The 24,141-nt window shown below is 40.3% G+C and overlaps 1 protein-coding gene and 1 long non-coding RNA gene across 6 annotated transcripts in view; one reads left to right on the top strand and one right to left on the bottom strand.

Moving 5' to 3' along the window:
• Positions 1-20,512, bottom strand: part of PLBD1 (phospholipase B domain containing 1) — a 93,820-nt gene extending 73,308 nt beyond the window's left edge. Inside the window, exons 1-4 of one of the 5 annotated variants that reach the window (XM_072653878.1) lie at positions 20,296-20,512; positions 19,551-19,674; positions 15,236-15,383; positions 6,576-6,795 (exon numbers count right to left, since the gene is read on the bottom strand). In XM_072653878.1, coding sequence (XP_072509979.1) covers positions 6,576-6,795; positions 15,236-15,326 — 311 coding nt within the window. In that variant the 5' untranslated portion in view covers positions 15,327-15,383; positions 19,551-19,674; positions 20,296-20,512. The remainder of the gene's footprint in view (positions 1-6,575; positions 6,796-15,235; positions 15,384-19,550; positions 19,675-20,295) is intronic. The other 4 variants (XM_072653881.1, XM_072653882.1, XM_072653877.1 and 1 more) reach the window with 4 other exon arrangements.
• LOC140533739 (uncharacterized) overlaps positions 14,290-24,141 on the top strand; it is a 38,353-nt gene continuing 28,501 nt past the window's right edge. Inside the window, exons 1-3 of the long non-coding RNA XR_011977041.1 lie at positions 14,290-15,090; positions 17,382-17,460; positions 17,806-17,883. This is a non-coding gene — a long non-coding RNA (uncharacterized lncRNA). The remainder of the gene's footprint in view (positions 15,091-17,381; positions 17,461-17,805; positions 17,884-24,141) is intronic.

Here is a 24,141-nt window from a genome sequence, read left to right as displayed (position 1 = left end):
GACTCATCTTCCTAAGTTCAAATCTGGCCTCAGACACTCACTAGCAGTGTGATCCTGTGCAAGTCACTTAATCCTGTTTGCTTCAATTCCTCATCTGTACTATGACCTGGAGAAGGAAATGGTGAATCACTCCAGTATCTTTGCCGAGAAGACTCCAAAGGGGGTCAAAAAGAGTCAGATATTAATTACTTAACAATAACCACATCAACAATGAGGTTATGCCCTCTAACCATGCATGTCCTCCAGAGCTGTATCCTCTCCTCTCTCTTCACTTGATTGTCTCATTAGCTTCCATGGATTTCATGATCATTTCTATATTCTAATCTACTCTAGTCCTAACTTCTCTGATGTCTCTCCTCTCCAACTGCCTGTTTAGATACATTAAACATACTAAACTCAACATGTCCAAAGCTGAACACGGTATCTTTCCCCCAAACCCTCCTGGCTTCTAGACTTCCCCATGACTGTTTTGGGCATCACTATCCTACCAGTCCTCTAAGCACAAATGTAGGTATCATTCTTGATGCCTCATTATCTTTCACCCCTCCACACACACTCATATTCATTCAGTTGTCAAGACCTATCAATTTCCCTTTTGCAACATCCCTTCACTATTCCTTCTCTCCTTTTATACTACAGGCTCTTATCATCTCATACCTGGACTGCTACATTAGCCTCAAATGAATCCTAATAAAACTTCCCCCAGCCCAAATATTCTAACTTTCTTATGGGCCCTGCTAAACAGCAGGCATGTCCTGATTTAACCATACAATGTGGCTTTAACCACCCCTCAGGCCCCCAGACTCAATCTAGCCACTACCCCTAGCTAACCACTGCCCTCAGATCCAATTCACATATTTGAACAGGTGTGTTCTTGCACTCAGCCACAATCACATCATCCATTTAGCCCAAGACAGGACCACAATACCTATCCATCTAGACCAGACAGGAGGACCACAATAGCTAGCCAATTAGATAGCACCATGACCAGAATGTTTAACCACCAAAGCATAGAAGGAACCTCTCCCCTATTACCTAATCCCTTGACAAACCCCTTTTGCCTTTTTAATATTCATAATTTCTGTTATGTAATTGCATTTTTTGATGTTGCTGGTTCCTCTTGGGACTTAGACCACTTCATGAGAGGCATCAATCTCAATAAATGCTTATATTTGGGTTAGAGGTAGTCTGACTCTGGATTCTTTGAGATGGTTCCACCACAATACATCATGACATCCCAACAGTTTTTGGCATCCCTGGATGGGTTAAGATCAAACCCCAACAGTTTTTGGTATCCCTGGGTGGGCAGAGACTAAACTTCCAACAGCCTGATGGTCAGTTTGCCTGCCACAAGTTTCTCCCCACTCCAGTTCATCCTCCATTAAGTTGCCAAAATGATTTTCCTAAAGCACTTGTCTGACCATGTCACCCCCAATATTTAGTAAACTCCAGTGGCTCCCTATCACCTCCAAGATCAAATAAAAACCCTCTCATTGTCATTCAAAACCCTTCATAACCTACACACTCCTGCCCTTCCAGTCTTTTTATACTTTACCCTTCACTCCCTTATACATACATACCTCTCAGTCCAATGACACTAGCCTCCTTGCTGTTTCTGAACAAGACAATTCATCTCTTGGCTCCAGGCATTTTCTCTTGCTGACTGCCATGTTAGGAATGCTCTCCCTTACCATCTCTTCCTCCTGGTTTCCTTCAAGTCCCAGCTAAAATCCCACCTTCTATAGGAAGCCTTTCTCACTCCCTTTTAATTCTAGTGCCTTTCCTCTGTTAATTATTTAATATTTATACTACATATAGCTTGTTTGTACATATTTGTTTGTCATTTCCCCCATTAGATTGTGACTGTTTCTTGTCTTTCTTTGTGTCCTTGCTTTTGCCTGCTACATAGTAGGCATTTTAAAAAATGCTTTCTGACTGACTAACTGATGGGGCCCTTTGATGAAATAATGAGCTCTTCATAAGAGATGTATAAGTAGAGACTAGGTGATCATCTACTGGGATATCACTCCATTTAAGGTTTTCTATCATCCATAATCAATAAATACTTATTAAATACTTACTATCTTCTAATTAGGAGGCAACCAGGTAGTTCAATGGATAGAGTGCTGGACCTGGAGTCAGGAAGACCTGAGTTCAAATGTAGCCTCAGACATTTACTAGCTGAGCAAGTCACTTAACCTCTCTTTGCCTCAGTTTTCTCAGCTGTAAAACAGGGCTAATGACAGCACCTACCTAGGTACCTATTGATTCTAGGTACCTAGGATCAAATGAGATAACATCTGTAAGGTGCTTACCATTATACCTGGTACTTAGTAGATACTATATAAATACTCATTCCCTGCCCCTGCCCCTGTTCCTTCCAGGTTCCTTACCCTGTAGCATCTGGGAATACAAAGGCAAAAATGAAATGGTCTCTGTACTCAAGAAGTTTACATTATGTTCAGAGAAACCCTAATGTCCCTTAGAATGACCTTTAATGTCCTTCCAACTCTGAGATATGTTTAGACTCTCAGTCTCCCTACATCCATCCATGCAGCCAAGATTACTGAATACCATAATTATCTCTCAAACTAAGAACACTCTGTATACTTTCTTCCATAGCTCCCCTTGAAATGTGGGTGGTCACTGCTGATGAACAAGTCTTAAGCATGCAAGGTTCTCCTTAATCTGGTCTTAAACTATGAAGCTGACACCTTTCTCTCCCACTACTCTCCAACACAACTTTCTAATCCAGCTAGACTGGTGTCTTCTCTCCTTGCCAAGGAATATGTCTGACTCATTCCTGCCTTCATATGACTTTTCTCAAGGTACCCTTTCTACCTGGAATACCCTCACCCATCCATTCAGATCAGTCAAATCCTACTCAGCCTTCAAGGCATAACTGGAGTTAAACTGACTTTAAAAGTCTCCAGCCCACAATGTATTTTCTGTCCTTTGATCTGCCATGTCTCTTATTAATGGCACCACCCATTTGGCATACATGGCTTCGTATTCTTATTTTATATCTTGTCTCCTAAACTAGAAAAGAACTTTTACATATGTCTCTGTATCTCCTACAAGACCTAGTGCAATGCTACATGCTTAGTGAACAATGAATGTGAACAAGCCTTTGATGAGCACCTGCTTTGAGTTAGGAACACTGAATGAATAAAGGAAAAACCTGACCACTAGTAGCCCTGACTAACTATCTTCAAAGATGAAGTGGTGCTGTGAGCTGAATCAATTTACATGGCACATGTCTGCTCTTGTAGGCATTCCAGACACCTCTATCACATGGGTGGCTTGGGAACTTGGCAACATAGCAAACAGAAACAACAGCAGAGCTCATTAGAAACTGTTTTCCACAACTGTATGCATTGGTTTGCTATGTATAAAAAACTTTTTTTCTTAAATCTTAGACTGTTGGTTTCTTTGACAATATAGGTCCACTTAACTTTTCTGTGGGGGCAGCTGGCTGGTGCAGTGGAAAGAGTGCTGGGCCTAGAGTTCAGAAGACTCACCTTTGTGTGTTCAAATCAGGCCTCAGGCACTTATTAGCTGTGAGACCCTGTCCAAGTCACTTAACCCTGTTTGACTCAGTTTCCCCATCTGTAAAATGATTTGGAGAAAGAAACGGCAAACCACTCTAGTATCTTTGCCAAGAAAACCCCAAAAGGGGTCATGAAGATGGAAAATGACTAAACAAACTTCTATATAAAAAAAATCATATTTTGACACATTCTCAGCACAGTTTGACTCTAATCCTAGTGTATTTTCCATAGTTTCACAGAATAAATCAGACAGAAATTCCTCCAGTTCATTCCTTAACTAACTGCCAAAGGACTGAAAAAAGTTGCTTTCCCCTCTCAGTAATCCCCAGTCCTTAACCAGCTTCTTTAACCACAGGTGGAAGAGAAACTGCTCTCTTGACAATAGCCCTTAGCATGACAGAAGCTACTTAAGTTCAAACCCACCCTCAGATACTTATTATCTGTGTGACTCTGGGCAAGTCACTTGACCCTGTTTGCTTCTGTTTCCTCATCTATAAAAGGAACTGGAGAAAGAAATGGCAAACCACTCCAGTAATTTAACCAAGAAAACCCCAAATGGAATTATGAAGAGTCAGACATGACTAGAATGATTAAACAACAATTTGTAAAAGTGAAAATATTATGAATTTTTTTCTGGCCAAAAAATAACTTTCCTCACTTCCTGGTTTGAAAGTAGGGTAGATCAGGGCAAAAAAGATGTAATGTCCCAACTGGATAGGTTGCTCCTCTGGCGTCCCTGGGATTGTTCCTCTCCACAGTCCAACACCTTCCTGCCAAGGTTGAGGGTGTCTTAATCCCTTAATAGCCTAGCTTGCTCTTTAAAGGCCACTAGAAATATGGTTTTTCCTAATCACTCTATAGTCCAGCAAATTTGATTGTGAACTTCATATCTCCTAAAGAACTAAAAAAGTACAAACCCTTCTAACATTTCCTTTATAAGTTTTGAATGGAACAATCCCAGCATTTGAATGCTTTCCAGTTCACTAATGGGTCGCCTAGTGGCATCTGGATAGTGTTACTTAAAATCATGGCTAGTCTCCTTAAATCATCTTCAAAAACATCCTAGTTCTTTTTAATTATAGATTTTACTGTCTGTGAATTCATCAGAACTATTATTGAGATTATTTACATATTCAAGTTGTACAAACTCTTGGGAGCAATGTTTCTCTCTCTGGGGTATAATGAGTATGATGCAGGTCAGCCTGGGAAGGGTTCTTAGACTGTTGATGCATGATATTTGGACATGTCACATAATAAAATCTCTAATGCCTGGGATTAGATTAGTATCAGATCTGTTAATATGTCAGCAACAATATGAAAAAAGTAATTACTACATGTTGAAAAATATAGATTGTGGACAACATTACTGTAAAAAGAAAGGAGAGCAAATCATCTAAGACACTTAAAATCAAGGGAGAGATGAGAATTGGTAAAAATGACTTGTAGCTTTATTTTCCATTCTTGTTATTTTAATAAAATTTAGGAGACAACATTGGTAAAACTTGCTTACAATAATTTAACATATATTATTATTCTTGGTTATGTTGATTCAAAGTCAGGAAACTAGAAGGCTCTTAGATTTTATTCCTAATGAACTTTGGCCTGCCATATAGTTCTTAATCACTACCATATAGAACTTAAGTACACATAAGAACTCTTACTTCATTTTCCCATGTACAAAATGATAGGAAAATATGGTTTGGACATTTCTTCAAACAACTTCCTAGAGGCAGAATGGTCAGATAGATAAAGAGAGCCACAAACTAGACCATTGATCACACTTGGTCTCATCCTAGGGGAGCTTTTGCTTATTAAAAGAGTGTTTAGAACTGTGATTCCAAAAATGGATAAAATATGTTTAAGAGGCATGTATATGTAGAGCTTGCATCAGATTGCATTCCATCTTGGGGAGGAGGGAAGGGAAGGAGGGGGAGAAAATTTAAAACTTATGGAAATGGATGTTGAAAACTCAAAATAAATTGACTTAAAAAAAACCCCTGGCATTTCTCTCTCTTTCTGGCCTGTAAGAAAGACTTTTTCTTTTGTTGAGCTGCCTGTCCTAGAAGTTGTTTATCCTTGAAGTTTATGAGGTACCTAATTTGCTTTCCCACATTATACATTACTGAAAGCATAGTCATTTTTTATCATTGTGTATTTCCCCATCAACAACCACCAACAATATAACTGCTGTCATGTGAAAGCTGCCTGAAAGATTTCCTGAAAATAAAAAGAGAGCCCTAGACATGAAAGGACTGGAAACTGCTGACTTAAATCTTTATAGCAGTGTCACAGAAAAAGAGTAGAGAAGTAAGAGCCACATTGTGCGATGACTGACTTTGATAGACTTAGCTGATCTCAGCAAGGCAAGGATCTAAGACAACTCCAAAAGACTCACGATGGAAAATGCCACCCACATCCAGAAAGAGAACTATGGAGCCTGAATGCAGATCAATGCATACTATTTGTTTTCTTTTATTTTTGTTTCTTCTTTCTCATGGTTCCTCCCATTGGTTCTAATTTTTCTTTACAACATGACTAATATGAAAATATGTTTAATATGAATGTATATGTAGAGCCTATCAGACTGTACACTGTCTTGGGATGGGGGAGGTGAAGAAGGGGGAGAAAAATTCAAAACTCAAAATCTTATGGAAGTGAATGTTGAAAACTAAAAATTAACTAATATTTTTTAAAAGAAAGGGAGTAGATGAGGAGGGCTACAGCTAGATTCTAGGTGAAAATACTAATAATATTTCACATTTAAACATATTAACACTATAGCCACATTTACAATTTTAATGTCCAATGTGAGGAGAGAAAAGGTACAACTGGAAATCAAAATGAAAATCCATGATGGTGGGTAAAAGGGTAGTGTTAAAGGGTTGTATTAATACCATGGCTGCTTGTTACATTAGTCAGTGAAGTACTTTTCAATCAATCAATCAATCAAGAATTTATGAACCTCTCACCATGGAACAAGCACTATTCTAGGTGCTGGGGATACAAATGCAAAAAAATACTTACTGTGCAGTGAGGTAACCCTCCAAATAGCCTGCTACAAACATGACAAGCTCATTGGACAAGGAATTAGCACCATAACCAGCTCTTATTTCCAACGTCCCCCAGCCTGTAGTTTGGATAGTGTCATTGTAAAAACCATATGCATCTCCAGTCGGGTCTAAATCATGTTTGACTTCTACTGACGATGTGGAGTAGTTCCAATACACAGTTGCATAATGGATTTCTGAAGGATGAAAAATAAAAATATATGCAATCATTTTTTAGTCTTTTCTATGTTATCTGTACTCAACCATAGAGTATTATGTACTTTAAGGCACTGAAAATGCCAACTTTTCATTAACTCTGGAAGACTCACTGCAGCAGACTAGAGTTAAGCCACACTTGCGTTTAATGATGTCCAGACTGTCAAAGTTGGGAAGTATGCCCATCTGCCTCTTGTTCAAGGGAAGTCAGAGTCCAGACTAAGTGTGATCAAGTTAAAATTAAGGAGGGTTGGAAGAGATCAGACAGACTGCTATTAAAATCCAATGAAAAGGGATGGTTGGAACTTCTGATTTTGATCTTGATATCAAACTCTGTTATGACCCACTCATGGCATTATAATTACTTCACAGGATATCAAATTTCCACCTTGGCCACCATCTTTTCCTGCCTTCCACTGCCATTCATTGTCCTGGACATATCTCCTAACTTTTGGTTCTTTAGTACATACTGGGGCTGTACTGTCAAGATGACAGTGGGAACAGGTGGCAGACTACCTAAAGTTCATATCAGAATGAATGATGATCCATAAATCTAATGAGAAACTATAGTAAGTGACTTCTAACCCGGAATGACAAAAAAAATCAACTAGAAGTCTATGTCCAATAGAAATGAGAGTCCTCCAACATGACCAGCACAGGTGATCGGGATCTTTATAGCATGACCAGAGTCATGACACATGTCTGGGCTCTGTGTCTGGAGGCTGAGAGCTCACCTAAGAAAGCTGAAGGATGATCAGAAAGCCCTGGGTAGGGATTTTTGAAGCCAGAGGGAAGCAGCAGCAAGCAGTGATCAAGTGAGGTTCCTCAGTGTTCAGACTAGGAAACCCTGGGCCCATGAGCTCTGAAGTCCCTAACATTTTGTCCTAAGATTCTAGAGAGGGCCCTGAAAACACAGTTCCCTGAACTTTCAAGACCTGAGGGAGTTTAACCTCCAGAGGTGGTGTTCAGCACAAGAACCCAAGGGATCCAACGTGGGACTGTCCAAGCAAAAGGGCAGCAGTGGGCAGATATTGGTTATGAAACAAAACCCCAATTCAGGAACTAAAGTTAGAGATGAGTAAATCAAAGACATCACCAACCAGTATCAAAAATTATTTTAATTGAAGAGATTGTCAAAAAGGAGAGGCAAGTAACTGTAACAACTGTAAATAGAGAATATTTTAAAAATTGATTTTCAAAAGAACTACATGTACACTTGGAAGAAATCAAGCAAGAGATTTTTTTTAAAGGAAATAAAAACTTTGTAGGGAAGAATTAGAAGAATAAATAGCTTAGTAGAAAAAGTGTAAACCTTACCCAAGAAATGGACTCTCTGAAGACTAAAACAATTTTTCATAGAGACCAACCAAAAATTAATGACTCCACAAGACAGCAAGAAATAATAGAACAAAATCAAAAGAAGTGAGGCAGAGAGTGATGATGAGATCGTGTGAATTGTGGTGACTGAGAAGGTCCAAATGACAGAAGGTAAGTTGGGGAAGTCCATGCCAGAACCACTCTTCCACCCTTCCTGACTCCTTTGACAGTCTAGTGAAGCCAATGAATCCCCTCTCAAAATAATGTGTTCAAATGTGTAAATACAATTCATCGATTATAAAGGGTGACCACAGGTACTCCCCTTTATTTAACATTTGATTCTTTAGGAGATTGTAGGAATTGAATGAATCACACTGACTCCATCTTGTGACTCAATTCTGGAGCTGGCTCAGTTCCCTTTCTATTCAATTATAGGTCTAGTCCAATTTCTATCTTGTGGCAAAACTCAATTCAATTACGGGAATTGCGAGAAAACTTTATTGCATTGTTTGAATCTAGCCCTGCATGACTGGGAAGCTGGACCACCTCTACCTGTTGCTTAGAGACCCTCAATGAGAGATCTAGGTTATGCCAACCAGAAACACAGGAAGATCTGAAGATTGATGCAAGGAATTTTCTCACAATTATACAGCTCAAGTAACCCACATATCTTATATGAAAACCAGTCCTGTACTAGTCAATCAGTTACTATGTCCTTATTCCTTTGACTGAAAACACTCACTTGGGGCAAGTGGGACCTCTTTTTCTGATTTCAGGGAACTGTACCTGGTCATTCAGTTCTTCCCATCCTAGAAAGTCCCTATTCTTATCTCCAATTAGAAATCAGATTACCTAATTTTGTATCCTGGTTAATTTTTTTTTTAATTAATTGGTGTTATTTGATTAATTCTTTTCAATGCTTAAAAGTATTTCTCTCTCCCTGTATTTGGGTTCTAGTGTCAAAGCTGAGGAAAGCCTAGCCCTGTATTGCTTAATAAATTTATATACCAGGAAGCTCAAACCCTTGTTTCGCAATCATTTCATCTTTTACCTACCAGAATGGAAAGAAGAGATTTAGCTTAGCTGTCAAGAGAGATAAGATACTGCCACTGTTGTAGATGAACTTTTCAATACTTAAAAGTAATTGAAAAAGAATTTGATTTAAATATGCCCTGTTAATATATGTATTTAAAGAAACACGATTTTCAGAGAGGAGTTGAACAGTTTTTGAGAGAAAATTATTTGTGGTGTAAATGTGAGGACTTGAATCTCTTTTGCCAATAACGTGGACTGATGCCTTGCTTGTGAAGAAACAGTGTAAGGTTATATAAAAAGGAAGAAAAGGATCATTTGTTAAAAACGAGAAATGAATGTAAAGAAACATCAAGGGCACCAGAGAGTTGCAGGACCCTTTTAAAAATGTTTTTAAAATTTTATTTTCTCAATTACATCTAAACAAATTTTTTTAAAAATTTAAGTTAAATTTAAATTGAAAGATTTAAAAAAAATTGGAGTCCCTCCCTACCCTCTCCTCTCCTTGAGAAGGCAAGCAATTTTATATTGATTATACATGTGCAGTTATGCAAAATATTTCCATATTAGCCATGTTGCAAAAGAAAACAGAAAAAAAGCAACCAAGAATAATAAAGAAAGTAAAAAATTATGCTTCAATCGGCATTCTGACTCCATTAGTCCTTTTTCTGGAGGGGGATACCATTTCTCATCATAAATCCTTTGGAACTGGATGTCCCATGTTTAAGCCTTCTTAGCAGGCATTCGATAAATTCTTGTTGAGTTGAATTGAACCTCTGTTATCCCTGGCACATCTTACCATGCCTGTGTTGAACTTTTTCTTGTCCAAATGATGTTGTTTGTAGCCTAATTGTTTGAGATTTGCTTCAATTATATTTAATTCGAGAAATAACTTATCAAGCACCTACGATGTGCAAAGTACTACGTAAGACACCAGCAAAACAAAAACTAAAAGTCAATAATCCTCAGCCTCAAGAAGCTTACATTTTCCTGGGTTCAAGATATTTTTCCTCCTTGTTCTTCTATGACTTGACCTCTCTCTCCTTCACCTGAAAAGACCTTCAGTCAATTAATATGTGTGGTGCTTCCTGAGTCTGTTACCTCCTTAACTTAACTCCCTACCCCTAGCACTGAAATTTTCTCTTCCTCCCCCCTTAGCGTACAGTCTGGCAACAAATACTAGTGGCCTTGTTGCCCTCTGCTTCAGAGTCCCATGCCTTCTCCAAAGTATAGATTAACAATACCATGAAGAGCGTTGGATTTGGATCCAGAAGATCTAAGATAGAATCTTGCCTGTCCCACTTTCTGTCCATGTGACCTGTGTGTCACTTAATTTCTCTGGGCCTCAGTTTTCTAATCTTCAAAATGAAGACTTTAAGCTACCTAGTCTCCAAGCACCTTCCAGTTCTAAATCTAGAATCCCATGACCTCCTACAAAGAGGCCTTTCCTGGTCTCCCCAGTTCTGAATGCACCACCACCTCTACCCTTCCCAAATTATTTTGTATTTGCTCTGCCTGCATGTATACTGCTTTCCCACAATATAATGTAAACTCCTTGAATAGAAGGACAGTTTCATTTAGGTCTTTTTATCACCAATACCTAAAATAATCCCCCAGCACATAGTAGATACTCAGTGAATGCTTGTTGGATAGAATTAAATGTCTTGCCAAACTTAGGATTTTGGCTTTTCCTTAGCAGCCTCATTGAATCATTTATAGACAAGTTAGATTACATTTGGGAACAGACGCGTACCTGCGCGAGAGCATGTTGATCCTTGCTTTTAAATAACCATACACCCAAAGTATTATTGAATTTGCAAGAGAACTCTCATCCCCCTTAGCAAGACTGAATTATACATCTCAGGACAGGAATGAGTCTCTTGATTGGTTTGCTTGGGTCAAATTTCGTAACAAATGGAGCTTTCACCATTTTCCTGGGGATGACTAGTACATGAACGTGGTTTGTATAGATTTTAACCCTTTAGACTAAAAAACCCTTACAATTTATTATTACTAATTGTTCCATACTTTAATAGGCTAAATAAATTCTTGTTTAGCAGAATAATATAGAAGCTACTTAGGATGGTTAAGGCAGCTTTTCTAGGAGCATATTTAAAAATAAAATTTCCAACAGACTTCAGAATATAAATAGTGTTTCCATGAGGGGCCTGAATGTACTTGATTCAAAGGAAACCAAATGAAATAAAAAAAACCAAACAAACCCCAAAATTCAGCCCCACCCTGAAACCAAAATGTGAAAAAAAAAAAAAAAACAACAGAATTGAAATAGGGGAAGTTTCCTAAGGCAGAACCATAGGGGAATATATTTCTCCTTATTGTGTCAGAGGAAGTTCATATATTTCATCAAACTAGAAATTGTAAAAGTAAATCATTGTGAAAGAAATTTAAAATCCTGAGTGAATCAGTTCAAGTCCTAATGAAGGATATTTTGGTCTTTGATCTGGTTTGAGTGGTTCAAGAAGAGACAGGAACAGAGGAGCCCTTCTTTGGATACAAGTAATTACTGAGTAAATTTGACCTAACTGCCCACGCAAGAAAAAGCTGAAGCATGCCTCTTCTCCAGACTAGGAAGAACCAGAGAGCTTGTCTATCACTACAGAAACTTAGGGGTGAAAAGGAATGATAAACTGGGGCCAGAATGAATAAGAGGAGGAAAGAAGGCTGAATTTATCTTTGGGATATTGTAACGTTGTATAACCCCAACCTTCTCCTTGGAGCAAATGCCTATTAAAAATAGTTTTTCTTTCCTTTTCTTTTTATTTAGTATACCAAGTGATACCTTCTGTTTTTATCTCACACTGATTTCTGAATATGTCCCTTTGCCCTCCTGGACAGTAGCTAAGATTTAAAAAGACGGAAAAAACCAATTCAGCAAAACCAGCTGATATACTGACAGTATCTGAGAGTATATGGGATAGTTTACACCCATAGTCCCCAATCACAGAGGGAGAGAGGTACTTTTCTCCAGGGTCAAATTTGATGATTATAATCAACATTCAATTTCATTACGTTTTCCTTCTTTGCTAATCTCCTTTTCATGTGGCTTATTCTCCCAGTCTCTTTCAGTTATAGATCTGTAACTGAAAGTTTCACCACTGTGACCCCAGGCTCTGACTGGTGAATATTCACCTTATTGGTTCTGTCATTCCACTTGGGGTCTTCTTGGCAGAGATACCGGAGTGGTGTGCCATTTCCTTCTCTAGTGGATTAAAACAAACTGGGATTAAGTGACTTGTTCAGGGTCACATACCTCATGAGTGTCTGACTTTGAATCTGAGCTCAGGTTTTCCTGATTCTAGGCCCAGTACCCACCCAGTTGCTTCTTATTACAGGAGATAAAATGAGATGTAAAACATCCTACAAGACTATTTGCTGTTCAGTTGTTGTGGTCATGTTTCACTCTCTGTGATCCCACTTTGGGGTTTTCTTGGCAAAGATACTGGAGTAGTTTGCATTTTCTTTTCCAGTTCATTTTACAGATGAGGAACTGAGGCAAACAGGGTTAAGTGACTTACTCAGGGTCACACAGCTAGTAAGTGTCTGAAGCCAGATTTGAACTCAGGAAGGTGAGTCTCCATCCACTGGGCCACTCAGCTGTCCTCTAAGATTGATTATACAAAGTGACTTTTACTCTGAGTGCAAAAGTTCCAGTGGTTGCTTCCATGAAAGATCCCAGACACATCTTAGTCATTTTTCAGTACCCCTGCTGAGAAAGGGCTCCCAGGGCTTTACTATCACAGAAGTGGATCCTTAATTTGAAGGCATCCAGGTTACCTGAGCCTCCTCAAGAATATCGCAACTTTACAAGTCATTGTAAGAACACTATTTAAACATGTTGTTGTTTAGTCATTTCAGACTTTTTCTGAACCCATCTGGGCTTTTCTTTGGCAAAGATACTGGACTGGTTTTTCATTTCCTTCTCCAGCTCATTTTACAGATGAGAAACTGAGGCAAACAGGTTATGTGATTTTCCCAGAGTCACATCGCCAGCAAATGTCTGAGGCTAGATTTGAACTCACGTCTTCCTGACTTCAGGCCTGGGAACTTTATCCACTGTGCCACCTAGCTGCCCATTTAGACATGGACTTGGTACAAAACTACTTAATCCCAGCTCCCTAACCCTGGAGGATCATCTGCCTAGGAGTTAGTTTTTGTGCTGCCAATATTGCCACTGGAGAAGCAGTTGTACCCTGAGGCATACCTTCAGAATCAGCTGGCATGTCCACACACCCGGCTCATTTTTCCTGTCGAAAATGCCAGCTAGTTCTCTCCACCTATTCTAACCCTACCTGGCATTAAAAGTCCACCTCAATCTCCCAACATGCCAACCTTTCGTTTACCCACTATTCATCCTAGGGAGAACAAGCAGCACACCTATGCTCTCTGGAACTCTCCCCCTGCCTCCCCAAACTGTACATACAGTGAAAACATCCTTCTGGATAATTCATGGGTGCTGTTCAATACTATCTCCCAAGAGCACAGCGGCAAAGAAAGGAGAGGCAAGGTGAGTGGACAAATAATGGTTAGTCCTTCCTCGCTTCCCACTTGCCCTCACATTTCATATAATCCTCCACTGGAGATACAATAGCACAAAAGCTGTTTCCATTTCTGGGCCAATCTCCACCCTCCCTTGACATACCTACTTCCAAAGTCATCTTGGCAGTACCTAAAATCAAATAGCATGTAAAGAGTTACAGAGATGTATCAGTGGGAGGGCTAGACAGTTGATCTCAGAACAGGAGGGTTCAAGTCTTGTTTAGTGGTTGAATGAACACGGACATGACACAATTTCTCAGAGCCTTCTAAGGTTAAAAACTGCAGTGGTGGCTGATATGCATGCGGGTGGGGTGGGGAAGTTCCCCTAACGGGGAGTTCCCGGCACCTGTGAAATCAAAAGTCACCCTTTCCTTTTATCTGCATTCCCCCACTCTCCAAATGATTCGCTCGGAGAAGTACACTAAGTCGATTCATTCATTCTTTCATTCGCTTGTATGTTTGTTTATTAACTGGAGGAAGGTGTGGGTGGTACCCCTCCAGTAAAGGCCAAGGACGGGGACTGGACCAGAGATTGCTTTAATGGGAGACCAGTAGAAATGAATTCGCCTTAAGTCGATAAAAGAGGAAATAACATCTCTAGAGGGTGTTGGAGACACGGTATTTTAAGGCTCAAGACACAAAAGTCGCCCCCCACCCCCAAATTAAAATGAAAACACCTTCCTAGCACTCCACCCCATTCTTGCGCAAGGTTAGCACCCAAATTAGATTATGAAATAAAGCAAAGAGAATCCGCCCCAAAGCCTTCCACCTTTCCAAAGTGGTTCCATTGGGATCAGGAGCTACAAACCCCTCAAATACACTGGGGAGCGGGAGAGGGGAAAGGAGGGGGCAGTGTGTTTAACCCTTTTAGTAGGAGAGCCTGCCTGAATTCCGAGTCGTCCTCGAAAGTTCGTTCCAATTGCGCACAAACTGGATTTCTGTATTGGCTAACGTGGCCAAGTTCTTCAGATGCCCTTGGAGGCTGTACAGCCAACCCCCGCTGCCCCGGCTAAGTAATGCTTCGATTAGGAAAACTTGGCAGCTTCCTAAGTACCACGACTTCTGGCCAACTTTTCAGGGTGCTAGAGACAGAACTGCGTCTAAGCAAAGGCTGATGAGTAGAATGGGAGAAGCTGAAGGTGCCCGCCACACTTTCTCGGCAGAAAGAAACCCGTTTCATGGCATTCACCCAAGACAACAAGAGCTAGAAATAAACTTTGTGCCACTGGTTGCAGCCTGGCAGCGAGGCGCGGAGCCGGGCGTACGCAACGTGGATCTGGGAGGGCGAAGGGGTTCTAGCTGCCTGCTGTCCTCCCCCAGACCCGGAGCCTTCCATGCCCTGGGAGAGAGAATGAAGAGCCGCAGCTGAGGTATGGGTCAGCCACCTTACCCCCTGCGCCAGAAGCAGAAAATCTGCAGCCCTCTTTCTTCCAGGCCTGGGCATCTCCTTCCTCCCATCTTGTGCTCGCCTCCCCGCAGCCCCCCGAGGCTCCCCCTGGGCACGGGCGCTCTCACCTGCTTGGGTCGCTGGAGCGGAGAAAGTTAGCAGCAGCAGCGCCTGCAGCGGGCACAGCTGGAGCCGCCCGAAGCAGCCGAAGCGGGTCATCGCTGCGTTGGTGCTGGCTCCTCTCTGCCTCCGCTTTGATGTCTCCGGAGCCTCCCTCTGTGGCAACAGTTTGAGGAGTTCCCTTTCAGCCCCTCCCTGGCTCTCCTCTGTTAATTAACCCTCTCTCCCTGAGGGGAGGGGTCCTGGCGTGGCCCCTAAAACAGACCACTCCCTGGCCGGGCCAGCGTCTTAGAAGGGCATATTGATTTCTGACCTCCCGGACCTGACCCCGTTGTAAACAGGGAGCTGAGAAGGAAGTTCTTCCCTTTACTACTGCGTTTTTGTGTTCCGGAGATCTTGAGGGGAGGGGAGTGGGGGGGGGGGGGGAGAGAAAGGAAACTCAAGATTTCAGTCAATTCCAAGCATTTAGTAAGTGCCTGAACTAATAAATGCGGACAACAAATACACACCCTAGGGTGTTCCACTGCACTGTAGAAGCGGGAGAGGGTAACAGGATAAGGGACTTTGAGAAATCGAACCATTCACTGATTGGCTGGCCCGCAGGATTATCCCTAAATCATTTAGGATAAGCGTCTGTCCTATTCCTAGTTTTAAAACCTCCAGAAAATAAGCATAGTAATAATGGCTAACATTTATACAGGGCTTACCAATTGTGCTAAGTACTTTACAATTTTTGTCTCACTTAATCCTCACAACAACCCTGGGAGGTAGGTGTCATGATTATCCTCATTTTACGGAGAAGGAAACTGAGGCAAACAGAGGTCAAATGACTTGCCCAGGGTCACAAAGTTGTGTCTGAGGCTGAATAGGTCTTCTTGACACCAGGACTCAGCACCCTACCCACTGTTCTACTGAGCTGTGTACATGAACTCTAACCCTCAAGTATATCCTATAATTTAACACTCTTCACTGCTGTGGTGTCTAACTGGAATCTAGCTTCCCTAGTTATGTTTTTATGAGAAAAGTATATATGTGGGCATATATGTGTACATATATATTAGCATTCACATAGTACTGTACATATATCATATCTCATTCAATCCTCACAACAACCCTGGGAGGTAGGTGCTATTATAATAGCAAATGAGAAATCTTACAAATGAGAAAACTGAGGCTGAGCCAGGCTCAGAGATTTTTCTAGGGTTATACAGAGATTACTAGCTGAGGCAAGATTTGGACTCAGGACTTTCTGACACCAAGTCCAGCACCTCTATCCATGATTTCTCATTCTCTCTCTCTCTCTCTGTATGTGTGTATATATGTTTCTACACACACAACACATATAAGCATGTGTGTCCATATGTGTCTATGTATGTATACATATGTGTACATCTGTATATACATATGTGTACATATATATTTTTTCCCTTTGCAGAAACAGGTTCAAATTTTTGCATTTAATATTCGCTATTTGTATGACCCTTAGTGCTGTATGTAGTTCAACTCTGAGACTATAAATTGAGAGGGAGTGCCGACCTGCATTGGTAGGGGGAATTTTCCCCTCTGGAAAATGTCTCTATTAACGAAATCATGGGTCCAGTCTTAATCCCTCTCCCTTTCCTCACAATGACTGAAGTCCTCTTTAGGGCATGATCGTGGTTTTACAGCTGGAAGTATCAGAGGGTTAAAAATCATGGCTGCAAAGAGTGTTAAGTTATAGATTTAAGTTAAGGGAAGCTTGTGGTCAGGTGTCTGTTCTAGAAGGGAACTTAGATGTCATCATAATTTCCTCATTTTACAAGAACAGGTTTGCCCAATGACAGACGGTAAGTCAATAAATATTAAGCATTTCTTAAGCACCTACTGTGTGCCAGACATTGTGCTAAGTACTAATGATACACAGAAAAGCAAAAGATAGTTCCTGACTCTCAAGGAGCTCATAGTCTAATGGAAGTAACAGAAACAAAATTCGAACTTGGATCCTCTGACCCCAGAACCAGTACTCTTATCACTGTATGTAGGACATCTAGGGCATCTAGGGATTTGAGTTATATTCCTGAGCAGAGCCATGCCTTGGGGGACGTGTTTCTCGCTCAGTTTCCACCTTCTTTCTTAGGTCCCTTGCAGCTCTGTCTTATCTCCTTCTTAACCTAGGAGCCCACTAGTCTTCTGATTTGCATTCTCTTGGACTGGGAGGAAAGTGATTTCATCTCCTCATTCACCTAAATTCTAGGTATGTAATCTGCTTTTTTAAAAAGACATCAGAGAGACAAAAGTAATGCTTAAAACAAAATAATAAATTCCCAACATAGCTCTTGGGAAAAATTTCAGACCAAGTGTGTACTTCCATCGTGAAAGTGGGAGGACTTTCTCTTACAGGAAGTCAGGAGTTTGGGGGTGGAGGGGCATGAGTAGTGAAAGAAAAAGAACTGGGAACACTAGAATAATCCTGCCCTGAGCATATCCCCCTCCTGATCACAAGAAACTAAGGAAATTATCTTGGTCACCTTATTTCAGCCCTGTTCTCACCTGCCTGAATGCCACTCCACATACTGACCACTCTACTTTTTGTATCCAGCTTCCCTGATCCAGAGGTAGAGATGGCAGCTACATTCTATAAACCTGGAAATGGTGGTGACTGGGGAAGAAAATGAAGGTAAGGCCCTCCAGAGTGGTGAATGATTAAGAAGATCCTGGAAAGAAGGTGGGTCTGGGTCTAATCTAGAAGTTACTTAAGCAGGGAGGCTGCTGGGACAGTCACATCCTGACTGGGTAACTTTTAAACACTGGAGGAGTTGATAATAATCGGAAACTTTTCACCCTGTTAACACATTGTCATCCTATAAAGAAAAGTATAGTATTTCTGATAAAGTGTCCTACCCTCCCATCCAAACCCACCAAATATGCAGATGGAGACATTCCTGTGTTTCATAAAATAAGAATTACATTTTAAAGGTGCTCTCTGCACGCTGCCCCCAAATTCACTACCCTTTTGCTGAATTCTTAAATTTTCTCTTACTCTTCTCTAAAGAGGTGGCTACATACCTGAGTAGGAAGTATGCATCCATCTTTCATAACTGTGCTTTTCCACAGGCTACCCTGGAAAGCTAGACTATGTATACCTGGAATGATTGCCTTCCTCACCTCTAGCTCTTAGAACCCTGATTTTCCTTCAAAACTCTGCTCATGCTCTACCTCATACATGAGGATTTTCTAATCCCCCATCCCCATCCCACTATTAGTGCCTCCTTTATTTTGTATGAAGTCTTGTATGGTTATTTTGTATGTATTTCCAAGTGTACATATTATATATAAACTGTACCTACAGACTGTGGGGTAGACTCAGTTTTGTCTTGGAATCCTCAGAGACTGGCACATAGTAGATTCTTAAAAAATATTTGTAGATTGATTGATCTCCTTAAGGTCCTGTCCCGCAAAGACTAGGCCACCTATTTTCCCCAGATTTCTTTCCTACAACACAACAAACACTAAATAAGAAATAAATTGTAAACCACCATTTTAAAAATAGCTAACACTTTCTATAATCACAGCTATCTACTAATTTGTGACTGCCTTGAGAGCTTTTTCTTTAGATTACAGAATTAACTTGCTTAGCATAGGATGAGTAGAATGAGTTCGATAATTATAAAATGGTGATCATAAATCTTGAGCTAAAGAAGGTTCATAAAGAAGGAAGCATAAAACTTATGGAAATGAAAACTGAAAACAAGTTAATTATTTAAAAAAAAAAAAGAAGAAGAAGGAAGCAGGTAACTAGACCTTGAAATACACAGTGTCTCAAATTTAGAGCCAAAAGGGAGAGGTCTTAACCAAAGTCACAAAGTTGACTGAGGCAGGATATGAACCCAGGTCCTCTGATAGAAACAATTTGGCAAAAACACAAATTTGAACAGGACTCCCTTCTGCAGCATCCCTGACAGAGGGAGTATCTGCAGTAATATGTCCAGATTCCCTCCATTTCACTTTTGGACAGCTAGGAAGTAGTTCCTCATAAAAAAACTAAAATCTGCCTTTCTACAGCTTCTATTATATTGCTACTAAGTGTGATTTTGGGGTTAAAGAACAGCAAATTTAAACCACCAAATGACAGGTCTCCAAATATGTGAGAAGTCATTACATATCCCTTAAGTCTTCCCTTGTCCAGACTTAACAGCTCCTGTGCCTTGACCCAGTTCCTGCATGGCATGGTTTCCATTCTTCTAGATCATATGGTCACTCTCCTCTGGACCTGATGGTTATAATGGAAAAGATATGGAATAAAGCTGGAAAGGAAAATGACACGTGGGAGGTATATATGGTTACCTGAAGGGTACATTGACACAGGCCAGAAGAGGCACAGGTGCCTTTGATGTTTCTCGAATTTCTCTGCTACTCCCCTCACGATCCCTTGGACAAATCACATAACTTTGGGCTCCAACTTCCCTATCTGTAAAATGAGGAGTTTCGTTTTGATGGTCCCTAAAGTCCCTTCCAGCTCCAAATCTATGGTCCTGACTTCTTTCTTCTCTGTGTATTAAAGAACAGTTTAATGAGAAGCACTAGAATGAAAAATAAGAAAACAACTGTTCAAAATCCTGCTTCTTTTACTAACTCTTAGAGATGTTACTATTTTTTAATCTGTCTCAGGAGACTAAACAGTAAATGTAAAGAACTTTGACCTTCCAAGAAGACAAAACAGAAATATATATTATAAGCCATTAACAATGGTTGGTTTCTTTTTTTCAACAGAATGAGATTAGGAGGCAAAAACTCCAGACACTAATTTCTCCTGTTAGAAATTTATGCTAAAAAAAATTACTCATGGCATTTTATTTCAAAGCAAAACAGAAATCTGAATAGCTTTCAGAATATCTTTCTAGAAAGGATTGGACCCATTTTTATGATGCCAGATGATTCATTAAACTCATCTGGAGATGGACCTTCAAAATGGTCCATTGTACCCTCTGAAATGTGAAATTTAAATCAGGTTAGCCTGTCAAGTGAGTCTTCTTAAAACATTGTTTTTATTTTATCTCATCTGTTTAAAAAAATGGTAATTCCTTATTACCTTCTCTCTAGTCCAGTTTTCAAGGGCCTTCATTATCTAATCCCATCTATACAAACTTATTTCCCATCACTGTTCAAAATGATTCTGTTCCATTCATTATCCTCTGGGGAGCACCTTGACCATTCCTACGGTCATTCCATTCTCTCAGCCCTCCTCACTCCTCTTTATCTATCCATGTCATACTTCAGGACTCAGCTCAAGTCCCTAACCAGTCCTTGTTATGTGCATTGATCTTTGCCTTCTGTGTACTCATAGAACCATGGAACTGAAGAATCATAGAACGTTAGAGCTGGAAGAGATTGTGGGTTTCTCCCAAGGTTCTATCCTGGACCCTCCTCTCTCTCTACATTCTCTTCCTTGGTGATCTTATCTGCTCCTCTGTTTAACAAATAGGTGACTGTACTAGTTTTATATTCTGTTCTAGTTTTATATGTTTGGTTCACATCCTGAAATACACTGCTCTTCATGAATCAAGAATAAAGTAATATAATACCTAATGATAAAAGACACCAGGCTTGATTCAGACAGGTCTGGTAGCTCAGGTTTGAGATTGGAATGAATAAGATGCTTGTAGCCTATTGACATAAGGAGTTTTCCTGAGCCATAGCAGGGGAAGAACAAACGATAGATAGTTATCAAGGATACTGCATTGATTCAGTTGGGTGAGGCTTCCTTGACTCTGTTGTCTGAGCCTGAGAGGGGAGCCAGGTTATTATCAAGCTCTTGAACTTAGGGCACCAGGAAGCTATACCAATGTCCTGGGCCTTTAGTTCCCTAAAATGGTTTCAATATTTTTTGAGGAAAAACTGGCCTAGCCTTTGTGAGGCAGAGATATTGCCATCCCAGGTGGTAATGTAGTCAGAGAACACAGTGCAAGATATTTAGAAGGTAAAAGAATATTTCCTAGTGCTGATACTGGATTTATTACAGGCTGCAGTCGCTTGGATACAGTGCCAATACTTTTTACCAGTACCTGAGGAGGTTATAGGGATGGGGAAAGCAGAGTTTCAGATCCTGGGCAAGCACTTTGAGCATATTTTATTCAGTGAAACAATGGACACTGAAATAAGCACAATGAATGAAAGCAAACTTGATCCCATAGACAGCACTGAAACATGGATGAATGAGACCGATTCTTGCAGTTTTGGTCTGAGTATGTAGACTTTATTGAAAGGAGACGGGATGAATAAATGAGTTAATGGGATAACATTATAAATTAGGAAGGCAAACTGATGGAGTCAGTCAATAAATATTAATTTTATAGTTGATAATGGGCAAAGTAATACATAAGTACAAAAGCATTCAGCCTGGTCAGCTAGGTGGCACAGTGGAGAGAGTGCCAGGCTTAGAATCATGTGCCAGGCTGAGTTCAAATCTGGCCTCAGACACTTTCTAGCTGTGAGACACTAGGCAAGTTCCTTAATCCTCTTTCCCTCAGTTCCTCATCTGTAAACTGGGCTGGAGAAGGAAATTGCAAACCCCTTGTATCTTGGCCAAGAAAACCCCACATGGGGTCATGAAGAGTCAGATATGACTGAAAATGACAAAACAACAAAAAAGCCTTTGACCTTGCAAAATTTTTTCAAAGAAATTGATCTTATTTGTAAATTTGCTTATTGTGTTCTAGACAGTGTGCTAAGTGCTTGGGAGGTAAAGAGGCAAAAGACAATCCCTACCCTCAAGAAGTTCACATTCCAGTGGGGGAGAGAGTGGAATTTGTTTTCCACCACCAGCCCAGTCTACTTAAGATAATCACAGAAAGTAAAGGACAGACTACAGAGAAACTTTAAAGGTGTTCAATGAAATTGCAAAAGATGTCTATGCTATCATATCCCTTACAAACTCTGAGGGTTCTTATCTCAATTCTCACTTTTCCTGACAAGTTGAGTCCCCATAGTGAGGATCTTTGTCCTCAGGACTCCAGGGGTATCTCTGAAGAGCAGTCGAGTGTTTCTAACGATAATGGCTCAAGCCACTATTCTGGTGTGTTCTCCCCAGTATCAATTACTAGTTATCTCTTTACTGCCATCTAACTAGTGAGAAATAATAATAAACTCCTTAATATTGGAGATGCCACCAATCAGTGCCCCAATATCATCTAACCAATCAAACATCAGTGAGCTTTAAAAGAAATATTTACTCAAAAAGATACAGCAAGAATAGAAGTTCAAGTATCCCTCTCCCCAAACTGAGTTAAAGGCATCTCCTCCCATGTGTTATTTCAGTTCCTGGGATGGTGGCATTAAACTTAAAGCAGTTATTTAAACCCTGCACCTTTACTAAATTCATCTCTGAATGAAGTCTAGCCAATGAACATATCTAACCCATTGCCAAGGTCTGTCAATTTTGCCTCTATACCAGCTTTCATATATATGCCCTCTTTTCCCCTATGGTACCGTGGCCACCCTGGTGCAGACTCTCAATACCTCATGCCAGAACTATTGCAATAGCTTGCTGATGGGTCTTCTAGCTTCAAGGCTCTTCCCATTCCAGTCTATTCTCTACTCAGCTATAAAAGTAATCTTCCTTAAACATAGCTCTGACCATATCATCCCCTACACACTAAATTCCAGTGGCTCCCTATCAGATGAGATAAAAATTCTTTTGGGGCATTCAAAGCTCTTCATAACTTGACTTTCCCTATCCCTCTACCTTTGCAATCTTCTTACACCTTACCTTCCCTCTCTGGCCATGTCCAGTGACACTGGTGGCTTTCTGATGTTGTTACACTCTCTCTTTCAACTCTAGGCACTTTCACGGGCTGTGCTCCCTCGTTAGAATGTTCTTCCTCCTTTCTCTGCCTCCTGACTTCCCTGGTTTCTTTCAAAAGCTGACTAAAATCCTCTTTTCTACAGGAACTCTTTCCTAATCCTTATTAACTATAGTGCACTGTGCTAAGTTCTGGGGATACAAAGAAAGGCAAAAGACAGTTCTTGCCTCAAGAATCTTGAGGCTAATGAGGGTAGGCAACATGCAAATAATTATGTGCAAACAAGATATAGAGGAGATACACTGGAAATAATCAATACTCCTACCACAAAAGACTAAGCCCCTAAGGGAATGTTGTGGGATCAGACACAGCTACAGTATCACATTTCCAAGATCTTCATCTGGTATATAGCTATGATCCATATGTGTTTTCAGAGATTAAGTGCATAGATTCTCCATTCAGCATTTTCCTTCTTGGATGCCCAGTATTGCAGGGTTCCATTACAGAGAATGAGTGGGTTTTTTTCTTTCTTTGTTTCACTATAATTAGATAGTCAGTTTTCTAGCATGTTACAAGACCAGTTTCTCTGAGAAATTTTTTGCATGTTTAAAGGTACTTATGTACTAGTATGTGTATTACTTAACCCATTATGGTTATGGAAACTGACTTGAATAGTATGGATGTCGTATCCTTAGAATACTGGCATGTAGCAATTGTCCTAGAACACATCAAGGTAGCTTAATCAAGATTTTCAAGTTTTTACTTTCGAATAGAGATGAACTATGTTGGTACGGCACAGATATTATGTGACTTATCAGAGATCCTTATGAATGAGACATTCACAGGATGAGGTTTGCCTCATGATGTTAGAAACTCCAAATAGTCAACCCCCAAGTACTTAAATTTCTTTTGGGAGTCCCATACCTTTGTAAGCTTTTCTGATTTTAAAGGATTTTTTTTCAGGTTAGCTTACTTGCCCTAGAGAGTTCAGATCCACAGTTGGAATACCCTATATATTATAGGAAGCCATTGAAAAATTTGGGGTACCCTCGTGTATTACAGGGATCCAGAGAAATTTTCACTAAGAATGACTTCATTTCTCACTAAAAGGTAAAAGAATGAACCTCAAGTCCCTT

The sequence above is a fragment of the Notamacropus eugenii genome, chromosome 3 (genome assembly GCF_028372415.1).
Source record: "Notamacropus eugenii isolate mMacEug1 chromosome 3, mMacEug1.pri_v2, whole genome shotgun sequence".
In the NCBI taxonomy this organism is placed as follows: domain Eukaryota; kingdom Metazoa; phylum Chordata; class Mammalia; order Diprotodontia; family Macropodidae; genus Notamacropus; species Notamacropus eugenii.
This window is presented reverse-complemented; position numbering and strand designations above follow the sequence as displayed.